General features: G+C 37.8%; 1 protein-coding gene across 8 annotated transcripts in view; it reads left to right on the plus strand.

Annotated features, from left to right (window-relative positions):
* The window catches only part of ATRNL1 (attractin like 1), a 527347-nt gene that overhangs the window by 416653 nt on the left and 93452 nt on the right, over window positions 1–17242 (plus strand). For 2 of the 8 annotated variants that reach the window (XM_074591200.1, XM_074591201.1), the window contains one exon: window positions 14530–16484. The exons of 4 other annotated variants lie outside the window; for them this stretch is intronic. In XM_074591200.1, the coding sequence (XP_074447301.1) occupies window positions 14530–14589 (60 nt within the window). In that variant the 3' untranslated portion in view covers window positions 14590–16484. Of the gene's footprint in view, window positions 1–14529; window positions 16485–17242 lie in introns of those variants that run through there. 2 more of the 8 variants (XM_074591202.1, XM_074591203.1) reach the window with 1 other exon arrangement.

Here is a 17242-nt window from a genome sequence, read left to right on the forward strand (position 1 = left end):
AAGCATCATAGAAATAGATATCTAAATTCTACATTTCTTGAGTCAAGTCACAGTTGACTTGGATCTACACTTCTCTCATGGTTAATACTTTTCACCTGTTTTTATGTGTCTATTTAAAATAATGTGTCAACTTGAGCTGTGATAAATTTAAGAGTCACTTAAGTTTGTTTTGCCTTCATCTATTAAAGTGGTCTCAAAATCTTGTACTTTATTGGTGCTAGGAGGTTTTGATTTAATAGTCTTTTAAGAGTTGTTCACGAAAGCAAATTGAGTTCTTCACATTGCAAAGCTTGTTTCCAAGACCACGGATTGTTCTGGAGCTCTTGTCTGAATGCAGTGCAGTTTTCCATCTCTTTTTCTTCCTTGTTTAGACTAGGACTGGAGCCAAAGTATGAAATCTGAGTTGATCATAAGCTGGTATGGTTTTGTTAATGCTTCCTGATTGGTAAAGCTCTGGTCAAAAATGAACATAATCTTACAAATTGCTGTATAAAAGCATCACTGCAGTCAGCTGTTACTGTTTCACAGTTCCCCCTTAAGGGTGAGTAACACCCTCTGTCTAGATGGGACCTTGCTTTCAGCTGTACTGTGGTGCATACATCTTCCTTCAAGTTGTCTTGCTGCATAGTGACTATCAATGGTACATAACAATTTCTTACAGATCAATGTTATTTACCATCTGAAAGCTTTATTAGAAAGGCTTTATTACCAAGTAATGGATTGTATGGAGTCAAGTATCAGTTGTCATAAGATGCCAATAGAAATACTAGTTAATACTTCATCACAAATACGATTTATTATAACCTGTATGTATTTTAGTGTATACTGTTTCTTGGATCAGTCGCTTCTGGTATTGAACTGAAAGTAAGATGCACGCATGGTTTCTCAGTTGTGTGGTAGTGCCTTGCAACCTTTGGAATAGGGCCTTTTTTGTTGTCATGCAGTTGCAGATTCATGTAGTTCTAATTTTGTAAGGGTTTAAGATGTGATACAGACTTCGAACTAATTAAGTATGGGCACGTTTCTTTACAGAAAAGTTCTTCCAAACAATTTCTGTTCAAAACTGAAGCATTAAGTGATTTTTACAAAGTTTACAGTATACTGGGGGTGGGGAATGCGTTTTTTAGGTCATCTACACTATTATCTTGAATACGGATAGTTCTTTCAACCTTCTAAGTGTGGATGTAATAAATATATAACCTCTTAATTGACAATACTTTCCCTCCCTCCCCCTAAAAGGAAAAACTCAAACACCATGTTGCTCTCGCCCCCCTGCCTTTCAGGTATCAAATGCTTGCTGAAAGGGTTGGGAATAACCATGTGATTCCTGACAGCACAGGTATGTGAGGTGTTAGCTTTGGTAATGAAACTAGATTAAGAAGTTCCCATCTCTGATTGCCTCTTCATTTGTGTCGGTATAGCTGTGGATCAATACAGTAAAACACTGAAACAATCAGGTTGAAAAGACATCCTCTGGGCAAAGGGTTAGTTCTGTTATTACCAAAGGCTCTTTGAACATGGTCTAAATAACTCTCTATTTCACACGATTTTTGAATTGGATTTTTAGAGGTTTCAGTTGTATGTCTGCAGTGTTAAAAGCGCTAAATTGTACCTGTTCTGCAATGGTCTGCTTCCGAAATGGCCTTCTGTGATCTGTCCGTGCTCTGCTGTACGCTGACAGCAGTTTAGGGTGTTCCAAAACGGTCATGAGAAGAACAGAGTAACTTCCTGAAGCTGGTCATCCTGAGCTGTTCCTGCAACAGTAACAACAAATGGATCTCAGAAAATCCAGTTAAATGTTCTCAGGGAGGGAAATATCAGACTTGTAGAGAACAAGAATTTTTGAGTTGAAGTAAGATGTTCTGCCATTAGTCTGACTTTAAGCTAAAGCCAAAATACTTCCTCGCTTATGAAAAAGTTTTGTATGAAGTCTAATATGCTACTGTAGTGCTGGTTATGTGCCGTTATATTTTTAACTAGGTTGGTCAATATCTGTGTTCAGCCTGCAGTGTTTTCCCAATGGAAGCCCAGTCCGTTAGCTTTAGGATAGGCTTAGTCAATGGATTCCTTTTTTGCTAACAGAAATGATCCATGGGAGCTCCCATAAGGAGAAGAGTCATGAGGCAAAACACAGACAGCCTTTCATGCTGTAAGAGAAGCTAGGAAGTAAGAATCTGACCTATTTTTAAGGTGGCATTTCAAAGACTTTGCTGTTGAACTTTTTTCTTTATTAAATCAATTCATGTTATTAAAGGAAAGTTGAAAAGGTTTTTGAAATCCTTTAGCTTATTGCTGCTTGTTTGCAACTCTGGTTGATCTTTCTTGAAGTCACAGATTACAGGAGAGCATTAATACAAAAGTTATTCTGAAATATTAAGTGATCTGCGTGAGCTAATGAACGCACTGCTTACGAGTGTGAGGTAGTTGCAGTGAGTCAATGAAACTGGCAGTAAGCTTTATGCTCGCTCGTGGTTGGCAGATGTGAGTACCAGTTGGCTCTGTCAGGTACCTATTGCAAGCGTGCTGGAACGGGATTGGTTTCAATGCCTTGTTTGCAAAGTAAAGAAAAAGGCTGATAGTATATCGATTTCCAGAAATGGCAAACTGTTGAAAAAACGCATATTACAATTGTGGACATAGACTGGCATGGTTCCTAGACGTACAGCTTTATGCAGGTTAATAAACGCTTAAATAAGTATGTCATCCTAGTTTACTGTTATAATGTAGCTGCATATTTGTACTTGGGCAGTGCTAACTGAAGTTCAGTAGATTTTTGAAATCTGGAAGGGGAAGGTATCTTCATAATCAGCTTCTAGCTGACAACTTCCTAGGAGCCCTTAAGAAACTTGTCTTGCATTGTTTTTCAAAGGCTCCAAGTAGATTGTTTTTTCTTAAAGGTTTCCTTGTTCACAATTGCCACCAAACAACACAAAAGACTTCAGAAATAGGATGGAGACAGTATAGGATGACCTAAATCCCTCCCAAAACAGAGCAACTTTGCGTCCTTTCACTCTGCTTATGAACCTGTGAGCAGAATTCTATTCTTTGCATTTTCTTCTTCAGCATCTGGACATCAGAACTGACCAGACGTGCTGAAATAAAGTGCAATAAATGCCTGCATGTGTGGTATATTTGCTAGCCTGCATGCCCCGGGAGACCCGACAAGGTATTTTGGCTAAGTCAGCCAGAAGCAACATTGGACACTGCATCTTCCGCAATGTTCGTGAAGTCTAATACTGCTGTAGTAGGGAAGCATTTGGAATGAAACAGGCTGCCAGTGAGAGGAATGGAGGTGTTTGGATGTTGAACACAAATGTTAAGTATTTTCTAAGTAATCAATGGCAAAATTGAGTTATAGGCTGCTTTAATATTATTTACAGAAGAATTCAAATTTGCAAACTTATTAGAACAAGTTGCTTCTAACAACACTGAAGTTCTTGAAAATTCACTGCTAAAATGAGTTATTACAAGTAAGTTAGCTGTCTGAAATTAAATTAGGTGATAAACAATCCATTTTTCTGCTGTAAATTGGCATTCATGACAACTAGTTCTAATGTGCACCTGAACCCATTATTCTTGGCACTTCATAAAGTGGCAATTGATAGCAATTTGTATTGACAGACTCTTATTGAATATAATTTCTCAACAGGAACTAGCTAATCAATTAATTAATCATAGTGTTACTCAAGTTTGGTTTTATGTTGCTCCATCATTCAGAAAATTAACTGTTAACATTGTTTTCAATTAATGTAACTTAAACATTTTAGTTTTCATTGGCTGAATTACCAAGCATAGACTAATTAAATAAGTGTTAAAGCTTTCTGAATTACTAGCAAAACTGAAATTTATGTATGCTAAATTGCAAACTATGCAACAAATTCAAATTCTATTATACTTAAGATTATGCAGTATTTCAAAACAGAATGTTTAGTCTTGCATTCCCTCTTGAAAGCTGCTTGGGCGCACATGGAAGGATCTAGCTGCTTCTGAAAAGGCTTGAGGTAGTAATCATCAAAAATATTATGATGAAAAGCACCATCAAATCATGTTCTTCTAAGGTTATCTAAAATACTTGCATCTTCCTTCACATTTAAATAAGGCTTTCTTAAAAGTCAAAATTGCAAAGAGATAACTCCATCCTACCGCCAGGTGCTCTAAACATGTGAACTCCACTGTCTACCATGACTGCGCAGAGAATGCCAAGGTTCGTCAGTGTGGACTGCTTAAGTCAAAAGGGCTTTCCTAGAGAGCAAGGGTCTGCTCGCCTGTCTCTGGCTGCAGTAACAGAGCCTACACTATGGATTTTGATTTGTATTGACATAAATTTCACTGCATAATATTAAAACCTTAAATTCCGTTAAATGAACTCTTGCCTCAATAAACATGAGTCCTGGCCCCCAGCCCGACTTTGCCAATCTCAGTGCAGCATTCCTGCTACAAATTAGGAGAGTGGCCCTGATCACGTGTGTTTGAATAAATAGTGGTAACACTGGAAGTAGAATATACAAAGTGTAAAGTAATCTGTTAATACTGAAAAACTTGTTTGCCAACTCAGGTACTCAGGCAAGGACTCTGAAATTTAACTTTAGATTGTGTTTTATTTGTCCTTTGAAAAACTCTTGTGTCTTCCTTTTCTAGCAGTTTGGTAGAACAAAACCTGCCAGTCATTCTGTGTCTTGGATCTTGTTTGCCAAGTGACAGTTTTCTTAGAATAAGGATGAATTGGGCTTCTATTAATACATTAGTTTATCAAGGAAGTGTAACATTGCTTTGTAAATATACTTAAAGTTTTTTGACTGAGCTCTCTTTCTTTTTTCTCAAACAGTTAAGGCAAAATATTGAATCATATGAGCAGAGCTAGTCCCTTTGTGCATATATTCCCAAAGACTGCTGTTATAGGAGATTTTTGGCATGGACTGAATCAGCAGCAACAGCCATATTCTAAAAGAATGAATTCTCTGATTTTCCTCCATGTCTGTCTGTCCTGTTTTTTAGGGTTCTCGTTGTTGCTCAATATCTTTGGGATTTTTTTTTCCTTAAGAATTATCTTGAAGCTGAAAATATAAAATAAGAAATGAATATGAGTCTTCCAAGGATCAAAGTCACAGGGAGGTAGAACTGGGTCTGTCTGGATTCTCAGACATCTAAAACCAATGGTGGCAAAAAGCATCAGAAGCAAATTAATCTGTTGAATCAAATGCCTTTTGTCTTATTTTCTCTGTGCGCAATCGGACTTGATTTCAGATAGCTCCTTCCTTTTGTCAGTAAGATCAAGGCTATGTGCCTGACTGCTACTATCAAATAAACCCCTTAAAAACTTTCAACACACAGGGTGTACCTAAGCATTTTATCTTTACCTCTTGGTAATCTGAACAGTTGTATGAAAAATAACACATTACTATGACTAAAATTCAATAAGAGACGGTAATTAATTCCATAAACACAGTAATAAATAGCCCAAAGACAAAGTTTAATGGACCCTTTTGAAAAAGGTCACTGTGAGTACTTCTATAGTGAAAACAATTCACTCTTCCAGTTGGGAAACCCATGCAGAAATGAACAGGGGAGGAGGGGAACAGGACTAACCAGGGGGGTGGTGTTCAATCCACTCTCGTTAGTCTGTACCAATGAATCAATGGACTAGGGCATCTAGGAGCTTAGAGTGTGTCCTGCACTGCTGGATTTTGTAGCTTCTGGTATTTGAAGAGGACTCAGTGTGTCCATGGCTGGCAGCGTGATTCATGGACAAAGTTGGGTGTCAGGCAGATTACTTTAGGCCTTACAGTGCAGTAAGCAATGACTTACCTGGAATCAATGTGTTCAACTTACATTATTTCCTTGTTGTGGAAAAAAAAAAATAAACCATTGATGGCTCTGCATAGGTCATGATCTAGTTGATATTAACAACTTTTGGGGTGATTATTGACTCTGTCAGAGGGAGCTGAATCTGCATCTCCCACTTCTGTGAATCTTGTGGCAACTAGGCTGTATATTAAGAAGCTCTGATCCCATCTCCATTTCACCTTTTTTTTTTAATTATTTTTAAGGAAATGGATGCTATATTTGTCTGACAAAGAACCTTATCCTGAAAACATTACATTGATTGGCACTGAAAGCATCTGCTTAAATTCCCTGTAATTTTGCGCCTTAACCTATATTAACATGGCTAGACATAGGGCTTTCCCTGTTAAAACATGGGTGCTTTTGGTCATGGAAAGAAGTAGAACTTGCTGCTTTCAAGAGAACTTTAGGATTAAAAACTAACACAGTGCCTGTCCAGGTGGCAATCAACAGGATTATATCTTTTATTTAGGTCCCCGAGTAATACCTGGGTATTTTTCTGATTACCTTTTGTTCTCTTCAGCAGCACTCTTCATTTGTACTGAGTGAATATTTTTGAAACCTGTTTCAAAGATTATGAGAGTTTGAGATGTGTGAGGAACCTTGTTTATTTGGTCATTAAATAAAATCTTTGTACCGTATTCAGTTACTAGGCAAATAAGATAACTTTCATTTTATGAGTCATTGTTTCTGGGAGGTGTAAGGTACACTGAAGTCAGCCAAATGTCTGCTTTCTTCTTGTTGAAGTGGCAGGAGTAGAAGCTGGAGGGAAGACTGGGGCTTTGGCTCTGTAGCTGAACAGGAGCTGATATGGTAGTTGCACTGTTTTAGAAGGAATCCCCCAAACATCTTTTTCTTTGTTGCTAGCTTCCCTCAGAAAAAATCAAGGATTCTCTCAAAATCACCTCCGCTGTCTACTAATTACTGTCTACTAGATAGAGCATGAGAGATCTTGGACACATCTCACTGATATATTCGTATAATATTGAGGTAGAAGATTTTTTTTATTTTTCTAGTAAGTAGCGCAATCTAAATTGCGATCTGACCTGTGGGGATGGAGAAGGCCTAACATGAAACACTACTACAAAATTTCTGATGCGTACTTCTTGTCAGATCTCTTTTAACACAGAAGAACTCGGATGCAATAAATCAGTTTAGATACCAGAGAACTTGATTGGGATGCTCAATTTTACTATAATAGCCTAATCTAAAACACTCAGCCCTTTTCAGCTCTTCTGTACTCTTCCAAAATTGTTCCTAACAAGAACAATCTTTAAAAATGGGGCATTTGAGACAAGTTAATGGTGCTATAGCTACTCAAGATAACCATTGTCTAAGAGTAGCATTTGCTGCCTAAGCAGAAGGCTGGATACAGTGAATAGTATCTAAGTTGTTCTCTAGCAGCTTGGAGAGACTTGAAAAGAAAGCTGCATTAGCCATTAGAAGAGCTGTGCAGTTAGACAAAACCACAGGTTTTCAAAAACTCCCACAACTTCGTTGTAAAAAGAAATGCAAAGTGAAAGGGAGGCTAACCTAGCTTTAAAGTTCACTTCTGCTTACATTTTGCACCAAGTTAAAATCCAGGACTTGGGGAGTTTCCTTATTCGGGCTTAATATCACTTTCAACATTATTTCTTTGATATTTTTATCAATGCTTATCCTACTAAGTTTGTTCAAAGACAGTCTCATTACACCACTTCCCTCATCCTCTCTCCAAAATTTTCATGCAATTAAATGCTTGCCTTTAAGTTACCAACTGTGGTGATATGGTGCTGTATTGAAATATATATGCTGCATAACTTAACTTGCTGTGAATGTTTGATTTACCTTATTGATAAATCCAATTTAAGTGTTCAGTGTGACCATTAGCAATTTCTCTGAAATTATGTGAAAAGATAAAATGACAGGAGGAAAGGAGGCAGTTTCAGGCTTTGAATTTAGTATCTCGAGAGAGGTTTGTGTGTGAAATGGAACTGCTGAAAACAAGATTTCTCTACTGAGCTGGAAAGAAAAATGAAAATGTGTTTTTCCCAGTTCGCTTCTGTTCTTTGTCAACACTCTAATCACTTCAATATTTAACTGAATCTTGTGTTCTTTTTGGCAGGGAAGGGGAATATACCTGAGTATGAGGAGATAGGGGGTAAATTGGTTTGGTGTCTTTTTGGGTTTTGGTTGGTTTTGGTTGGTTTGTGGTGGTGTTGGTTTTTTGTTGTTGGTTGTGTTTTTTTTTTTTTTTTTTTTTTTTTTTTTTCCCCAAAGACACTCTACACCCCTCAAAGACCCTAAACTCTCCCTCATGGAAAGAGTAGCCTGAACTTGAGGAAGCAAATGTTGTCAACTTAGACCATGATATTCCTCTTCCAGTAGATTGCCTAACCCAATTCCAGCTCGCCAATGAGAAGGTGCATCCCTGAAATGTTCTTTGGCACAACTTCCTCCATCTCTACCCATTGCGAAGTCTCACTCCTGCTTTGGCAAAGGAAGCAGCGGTATTGGAATGTCTTTGCAAGCCTCTTTCATCCTGGCAAAGAGGCATGGTTGAGTCCATTAGCGATAAATGTTAGAACGCTGTGTGCTTTTTCCTTCAGAAGCTTTTGGCCTTCGAGGTTGTTATATGTATTTCTAATCAATCAAGAAAAATTGAAAGAATCAGGAAAAGCAGTATATATTGCATGCAGAGATGACATCATGTAAGTTATTGTGTCTTTTATTTTCTAGGGCATTTGAAATACACTTACAAAGCCATAAAACTTGCTTCTATTTATCATTCACTGCAATCAGTCTGTGCAAATAAAGCAATGGGGAGGGGAAGCAATGTGGTGGACATTGAAGGATCTAGCTAAAAGTGACTTCTCTTAAGAAAAAACACTGTTCACTGCTAACAAGGCTGAAATTTCCTTTTTTCTTAATGGTGGGTCAAATAGGAACATACAAATAAAGAACAGCTTTATCTGCAGTGGGGCACAGCATCACAAATCGCAAATTTGCCTCCTGGGAGAGTTGGCAGTGGAAACAATCAGATTGATAATAATAACATTGCAAGTAGTAGATTTACCTTAATAAAAGCATAGGCGGTGATAAGGAAAGGTAGGTCTTCTGCTTTGAATTGTACTACTGCTGGCAAGCTGTTACTGAGCCCCTGCTAAGTGAGTGTTGCTGCCTGGTGTTATATACCCTGCAGAGCAGACCTGTCTGGCCAGGTTGAAAGGGTAGGCGGTTACATTTAAGGCTGCAACATTTCCTCTATTCCTATCACCTTGTTTTATTTCATGTTTGGAAGTCAGATCAGACCACAGATTTTCACTTGATTTAAACAAAGAATGATTTCCTCCCTCCTCAAGACTGCGATGTAAGCACTAACGTTTTCTAACATCATCATTGTCAGGGCATAGGACTATTTTCTTCCGCCTTTATATTGTGTTGTCTGACCTTTCATTGACATGCCAGTATAATTAATGATGCATAATTACATTCTACTGCTGATAAAAAGCTGCAGTGTTGTTTTTCTTTTGTTAGTCAGGGCCAATTATCTGTAAAGTCACTCTTTTGAATTCTCTACGTTCAGTCATCACCTATGTATGTAAAAAAAAAAAAACCCCAAACAAACCCAAACCATTTCATCACAAGATTGATGTTCCCCCACCCCGTGGTTGTGTGCACACATACAAGTGCGTTCTTTCTGTCATCTGTTTTCCTCAAGGAAGCGTTGATTGACAAAACGCTCACTAGAGTACTGTATCAAGTCTTCCTATATAAACCTTCCCTTTATAAAAAGTTGAAATTCAAACTTTACCACTTGGTAAGTTCCTCCTTGTAATTAATGTATTTCTCACTGAGGGGAAAGCATGCAAGTAGTGCTGTAGAGCTTGGGCTCTCTATTTGTTAACAGATCATCTTGTCTTTCCAAGTTGGTTTTCATTTTCTTCCAAATTTAAAAAATAAAACAACCACCCAACCTCAAACTTTTATTTAAGTAGGCAGATAATTGTAACACTAATGTTGATATCACTTCTAGCTGTACATCTGTTTAAGATTTGTCAGCTTTCTCCCTTTAAAAACAGCACTTCTCTTTAGTCGTTTCAGTGTTATCTCTTTGAACATAAAGAGCTGAAAAGAGAAAGCTACAGATAAAGAAAAGCTTGGACTTCAGGAAAGTTGGACGTTATTAGAGGTGGATGCTATGTTGTAAGAGGTCTTTTAAAAATAATTCTATACACTGTACTCTGTGCAGGGCAAAATATTGAACCCCTTAAAAAAGTACAGCTGCAGAAATGTTGCATCTTAATGAAAGTGCTGGAAATCTCTGGCTGACACTTGCAAGATTATTGTGGATATGCTAGACTTCTACAGTCGCTGTCAGTCAGTCTGTGACCTACTCAGATGCTAAACAGAGTAATGAACGAACTGAACATCCATCCTTGAGATGAATACAGTAAATTCAGGAGTGGGATGCGATCTAGTGAGTGAATGTGATATTTTTGGCCTTCTCAAATAAAACTGAGCAATATAATCTGACTACAAGTAAGATCTATACCCCTATTCTCACAATAGCAGATGAACCCATAAAAGCTTTTTATGGCTAGTAGAGTTAATCGGACTATTCTAAAAATCTTTATATCAATCAACAGGCAAGTCTGTCCTTTGACTTTGTAATAAGCACTGAAAAGCCTAAGTCAGGGTACCTGGTTCTTTGTAAAACATTTGTAGGCTGTATAACTGCTGAAAAAAGGCTTAATAGAAGTCCATTTAACCAACAGAGGACTGGAGTGTTTAAATTACTTGGTGCCCATCATATGGGAGCAGTAATAGGGTTCCCACTGTCAGCCTGGTTGCAAAACTTTAGCTTGCGTGCTTTCCCTCATTTCTTCTTCCTATACCTTTCTAACACTTAGATGGCTGTAGCAGAGCACGTGTGCTTGTGAGTCGTGGTATGAGTACAGGGAGCAGAGTAGTGTCTGGCAATTCAGTAAAACAAACTGCAAAAAATGTCACTTTCCTTTGTGGTGCGATGACATCTTGTGAAAAAGTAATCAAAGTCTCTTCCTACTCCGGCTCTTAAACAAATATGACAATAGGCAAATGTCCCATTGCAGAAAACGTTAGAGTCGAAGCAGGGCCCTGGAGCAGGTCAATTATTTCAATTATGTGGAATTCATGATGAAAAACAGCAGCAGCTTTCAGGAAATATGCGTGAGTCTGGCAATTGCTTGATCAGTTATGACAGTCACTGCCAAATATCATGTCCCATCAGGTTTTGCAAAGGGAAGGCTTGGAACAGGTGGATTATTTTAGATAGTTGTGTTTCAGCACAGGAGTGCAGCGCAGATCTCAGGAGATGTAACAGGCCACCGATTGCTTGATTAAGTATGACATCACTGGCAAATATCACAAGGCAGTAAGTAATTGCAGTATAGGCAGAAAGAGAGTACATAGAGCAGATGGATTGTTTCAATTATTTGGGCCCCTTGATGAATAAGAACTTCAACTGCCATCAGCAGATCCTGTGGCAGGCAAGTAATAACTGCATTGCTATGACATCACTTTAAAATCTGGTATGGCTTAAGTATTTCAACAGCTGTAAAGCTTAGATTTGTCTTAGCATTGACTTGACCCACAGCTAGCTTCAGTGCTGAGAACTGAACGCTGAGAAAATTGTTTGTGAGTGCTTCCAAGCACTTCATGGTATTTCACCACTGCAGGGAAAACATTGAACCAGCACCAAGCTCGCTGTGGGTACGTTAGTTTTTTCTGCATAGTGCATTTTTCAGAAGGAGTGAGCAGGGGAGAGGACTGCTTACTGTCAGGTGCCAGGACAGAAAAGCAATAGCTTAGATCTTTTTATGAATAAATTTGGGAAGGCCTGAGCATCCAAAAAATGATCCCTAATTGCATGATATACTAGGTCCAAGATCTGATAGGCCTGAAATTTCTTAGGAAAAATTGACCTAAGAGCATGCTCTCTCGTTTTGCCTTCAGTCTTCTTCCAGGCTGCAGCTGACACAATCTACCTTACTTTCTCTTTTTACATTTGTCTTGATGTTGAAAAAAGCTTATGATGTTTGGTTTTACGAGAAGATACGTGGTACATTGTATCACTATCCCCTTTCAGCTAAAATTTGTTTATTGACTCTGGCGTGCTGAAATCTAGTTTACACATAAAAAGCTAAAGAACAGAGGATACTGAAGAATTAATAAACTTTGAAGCCTAGAGTTGTTGTTTTTTACAAACCAAATCCCATCTGAGTTTTATCAGATTTAAAGCCTGAGATCTACTTTGTTCAGGCCTTGCAGGCAGAATAGAGAGTCAATAGGAAGCTTCTGTTTGAGCTAATATCTCTTGTTAACATCTTTCAAAAAGTTAACGTTATAAAGGATTTGATTTCTGAGTCCTTCAGTGTCTTTAAACTCAGCAGAGAATTGATAGAGAAATATTTCCTCTGAGTAATTACCCCAGTTATGCAAGCGTAGCCTAGTCTTAAGGTGGGGGGGGCAGGGGGGAGGAGGGTGTAGGGTATCATTTATATTAGAAGATGGATGTGAAAAAGTTTCTAGTCAAAATTTTATTCCTTTCTACTCTTCCTTTCGAAAAACCAGATAGGAATGTAAAAGAAGAATCCTGAGAGCGATTTAACTGCACTAATTCTAGAAAATATAAAACACAGCAATTAAAGGTTTTGTGGAGGTTGAGTGGTGTACAAAAAAAAAACCAAACAAAAAAAAAAAACCCAAACAACCCCTTTTCCTTCCTCATCATGTTGCTTTGAGACAATTAAGGGGGAAACGGCTTTTAATTCGAGATCAAGAAATGACTTTTGATAAGAAAAAATATCTCAAAGTGATGAGGAAATTTGAGCTTTTTCTGCGTTTGCTACTGACTTGAAATCTGCAAAGTACCACACACTTGTCACTTCTGGTCATTTCCATCCAAAATTGAATAGCAGTTACTGAGACAACATTGCTGCCTGTTTTCACAACTTTAGTGTAATGAGTGACATTTTAGTGGCATTTGTGTGGTGACTGCTTGAGATTAGCTTTCCTTTTTTTCCTTTCCCTTCCTTTAATATTTTGACCATACAGTATGTAGTTTTAACTCAGAATAGTTCAAAATCAGATATGGACTTAAACAGTTGTTACGCAGTCTGCTCTTCAGATCAGATTTATGCCTGTCCCTGTGAGTCAGAATGCTAATAGTTATACAGCTAGCTTAAAAATAATAAGACTTTAAAATATTAGGATTGAATGACACCCTTTCTCAATTGTGATTCACTAAGTTAAGACAGGAGCATGTTTCGTGCATTTCTGGTAACCATCAAAACTTCAGATTTTCTTTTGAGAGAGGTGTCTTACGGAATTCCTTCAGAAGCTGCAGATTTAGTAGTAATAAACTTAATTATTTCAAGCATTGTAATAACGAGAACTGCCAGCACTGCAAGCAAAGAGAAGGTTTTGTGTTTTGTTCTTTCTTTTTATTTTATTTTTTTTAATTATGCTGAAGATCAGCTCTCCTCCAATTTAGTCTTGTCAGGATTGGCCACTTACTCTACAAACAGTTTATGTGACCCAGTTGTTTGGCAGGATGGTGCAATAGTAGAAGCTTGGTAACATACAAAAAAAAAAAAAAGAAGTTACGATGGTTTTAGGTGAAAAAAGGTTGTGACAAATACAAAATAATAAAAGCAAAGAACTGGAGGTGACTGTGGGGCAACAGGCTGAAAAGGCGCAGGAGACTCAACTGGTAGGGAGAATCTGGAGACCAAAATAGAGTTGTGCATTATGCAGAGGGAGAAAAGCAAAGACTAAAATCATAAAACAACGTGTGGAACTGTAAAGAAGGGGAGCAGGGAAAGGCTACCTGTAGAAAAGAAGATATTTGGACAGGAGGCAGAAAGGAAGAGGTGAATAGGTAGCTCAGGGAAAATAAAATAAAAAAAAGGCAAAACAAGGATTGGAAAACTTTATATATATGTGTGTGTATGTAAAAAGAGATGGAGGAAAGTTAAGCAAGCTAGATGATGTGGAATACTGACGGGCAGGTTACAGAATGGCATTGGTTTTGAAACCAAGACTAGATGATGCTTTCTATTTTTAGGCAATCACAAGTTGCAATTGCAGGATTTTTAATTTGTGTTATAAACTCTTCTATAGCATTATTGTGCACCATTAAATAATGGTCTTGTCTCCTCACAGAGGGTACTCTGTTTCTCCCTACTCCAGTAATGCAATTTAAGTGGATACAGGGCCTCCTCATATTCTGGAGTTTTATATACAAAATACTTTGTAGTAGTGTAATATACAGGTAGGGTCTTATATGACAATTTTATCACTTTAGAAATATTGTCCAGGGAAAGCATTTGGCTTTTTGTTGTGTGGTTTTTATTTGTGGTTTGTTTTTGGTTTTGTTTTTTTTTTGTTCTAAAGTGCTGTCAGCACAAGGGAAAAATATTGTGTTCATATATGTGCTTTTCCAGAAATTCCATTTCATTTTGGAAACCTTTATCTAAAGAATTGACCAAACCCAAAAATAATAGAAGGAGTGTTTCAATGTGCTGTGGTTTTAATGGAAATATCTCTGAATCGTTTACCATTTTGCACCTTTGACGCAATACTGTCATACAGTGGTCCTAGAGATAAAACCATTGAAGATTGTATTTGAAAGAATGAAGATAGTTTTTATTGGTGTTCTTTTAGGATCGACCACAAGGACTGAATAATGCTCCCAAAGAAATACATTTGGATGAAGATGACTGAACATGCAGATCCAAAGGCCTTTTAGGATATGGTGAACCTTTGGCCTTGGATGAAGAATGTTCTTGGATGAAAGAACTCCGGCTGAAAGACTTTGTCTTTGCCTTTTGCCTTGAGAATTGCAAAGATATGAAAGACATAAAGGAAACAAAGATTTGCAGCTGAATTCTTGCAGGGTGCAGTTACAGTGGCTGACACTGGCACGCAGCCAGCCTGCCTCATTACTGTGGAATGTCACATGCTTGTACCCCTTACTGGTCTCTTATGGCTCCCCAAAAGCCTCTAACACATTTTTTTGGTTTTTTTTTTTTTTTTCTGCTTTCTATTTGCAAATTATACTAGCAAATTTTAAGTGCATAGTTCCTGTAGTGAAATTAGCACCTCTGAGATTTATGTATATCATGTGTAGCTACAAAAGTGGATGCAGGAAATACTGATTATGCTTTGTTTGTCAGATTATAATATCATGCTTGTACCTGCAGCTGAACAGGTAGTTAAGTAATAATCTTTGTTTTTCTTCATGGTTAATGACTTGCCTAAGTTTAAAATGGCAAGAGTTCACTAACTGAGTCAATGAACTGACTTTCACAATATGGTCAGCCATGGCTACCTGGGCATTTGAATGGATTTCTTATATTGAACTATGTTAAGTCAATAGGAAGACATCTAGTGACTTTGTAAGTTTCCTTACTAAATATTCAATATACTTGAAACTTGATTATACATTTAACTATTTCACTTCTTGAAGTGTCCTTATTTTCACTTTATAATAAAATGCAGCTCTGCTAGACTGAATCTGTTCAATATCTTAGAATAAGATTTGAACCACAGATTTCGTGCAACGGTGTTTGCGAAGGTTGACCTTCAAAGCATGTCTGTATACAGACACATTGCCCAAGTAATTCTGCTAAGGTGTCAAAAACCAATGACTACATACAGAGAAATGCTGTACCAAAGTTAAAGGGCTTACTTTGCCTTTGTCTCTCCTGGAATCAATCCACATGGAGAGAGGCTTAGTGATTTCCGCCCCCCCCCCACTGTCCTGGGTAGAATTCTGTAATTCTTCTGTTTTCGTACCAGCTCTCCCACACCATAGTACCTTTTGCACCAACTGGGCTTGCTTAGTAGGTCTGGTAGAATTTGAGCATTTACAGTATCTCTGTTCTAAAATGTGGCCACTAACATATGTAGTCACCAGACAGACTTCTCAAAGGACAGACTCGAACAGAAACTATTTAATTGAAAAATGCATCCTCTACCAGGGTAGCTTAGGTGACCCTAGCCTTATCAGATGAGGACATATTAGTTTACATCTCCTAAATGCCCTCTGTAACTTCTCAAGAAAGTTTTTCTTCAACAGCTATTTCTTCTTGCCCTCCCACCCTGTCTAGCTCTACAAACACAGTTCTAGAAGCTGTTTTTAGCGTAGTAGGCTTTTCTAAATGATAATATGGACACTGTCTCTTAACAACCCTTAGCTTTTGACCTGAAGAACTGTCTTCAATTAGTGATTTTTTGCTTGCTTGTCTTTTCTCCTTGCATCTCCCTGTGTCTCTTCCTCTCCCCCCTCTTATCTGGCCTTAACTGATCATAAAAATTGTGCATGACTGTTGGAAGTGTCAGTTACTGCAGGGTCTCTGTGCTGGGCTGATTAATATAAAATAATTCATATTGGGATGCATATGTATGTGTTTGTGTGTGCAAGATGTTAATATAACCTGCTACCATCTAGTAAATATGCATTGAGACTACTGGAATGTATGTATACGTAAAGAAAGCTATGGCTAGAACTTCAGATATCTAGATGCTGGACAGTTAAACTCCATTGTTTACTATTGATTATTAATGTACCGATGCTGTTTTGTTACTGCCCTAATAAAAGAAACCTTTTCCAATGCTTTGCTATTGAGTAGTGTGTATGGCAAAGAGGCCCAGGGTGTTTCTCTAATAGGAGACAAAAAGCCAAAAGACATGTCTGGCTTGACCAAAGCAACATGTTTTTACAGTGATCATGCCCAAAGGCAGGGCAAGTCAGTCATGGGTTAACTTGGAATAGCTGTGTGACTTAATTTTTCCTCTCCTTTGACCACCATTAAAATTGACCAGCATTTCTGACTTTACGTGCTTCTTCCATGTCAGATAAAGTTTTTGTGTGATTGTGCAGCCCTCCCTAAGATTGGTGCTACATCTATTTCTGGGTCAGCAAAGGAGTGTTTGCTGATATTACAGAGCTATTTTGTTTTCCCTGTGATTGTTCTAAACTCTGCTGAAGATCTAAACCAGCAAACTTTTCTGGTTAGGTATGTGGCTTACAGTCCAGCTTAGGGCTTTGTTCTTATGGTGCTAGAGCTACCATGCTCTATTAAAGATCTGTTGCTGTTCCCAAGGGATTAATAACAGGGGTTGGACCACAAGATGTTTGCCTTTTGTTGTGCTTTCCAGAAATTCCTCTTACGTGTTTTTTCACCTCACATTAAGGATCAGTAGTACTGCTGTATTGACAAATCCTCATTGCTCCCCAATGGGGAAAATGTTGTATGTATTTATTCCTCTAACTTTGATAGAAATTCACATGCTTATTTACTAATGCTCTAATTAAAAGCACTGTAAATCTATGATATAGTTGTAAAGGAACTTTAGAGGGATGATTTCTAGT

Source organism: Larus michahellis, chromosome 6 (genome assembly GCF_964199755.1).
Source record: "Larus michahellis chromosome 6, bLarMic1.1, whole genome shotgun sequence".
Taxonomy (NCBI): Eukaryota; Metazoa; Chordata; class Aves; order Charadriiformes; family Laridae; genus Larus; species Larus michahellis.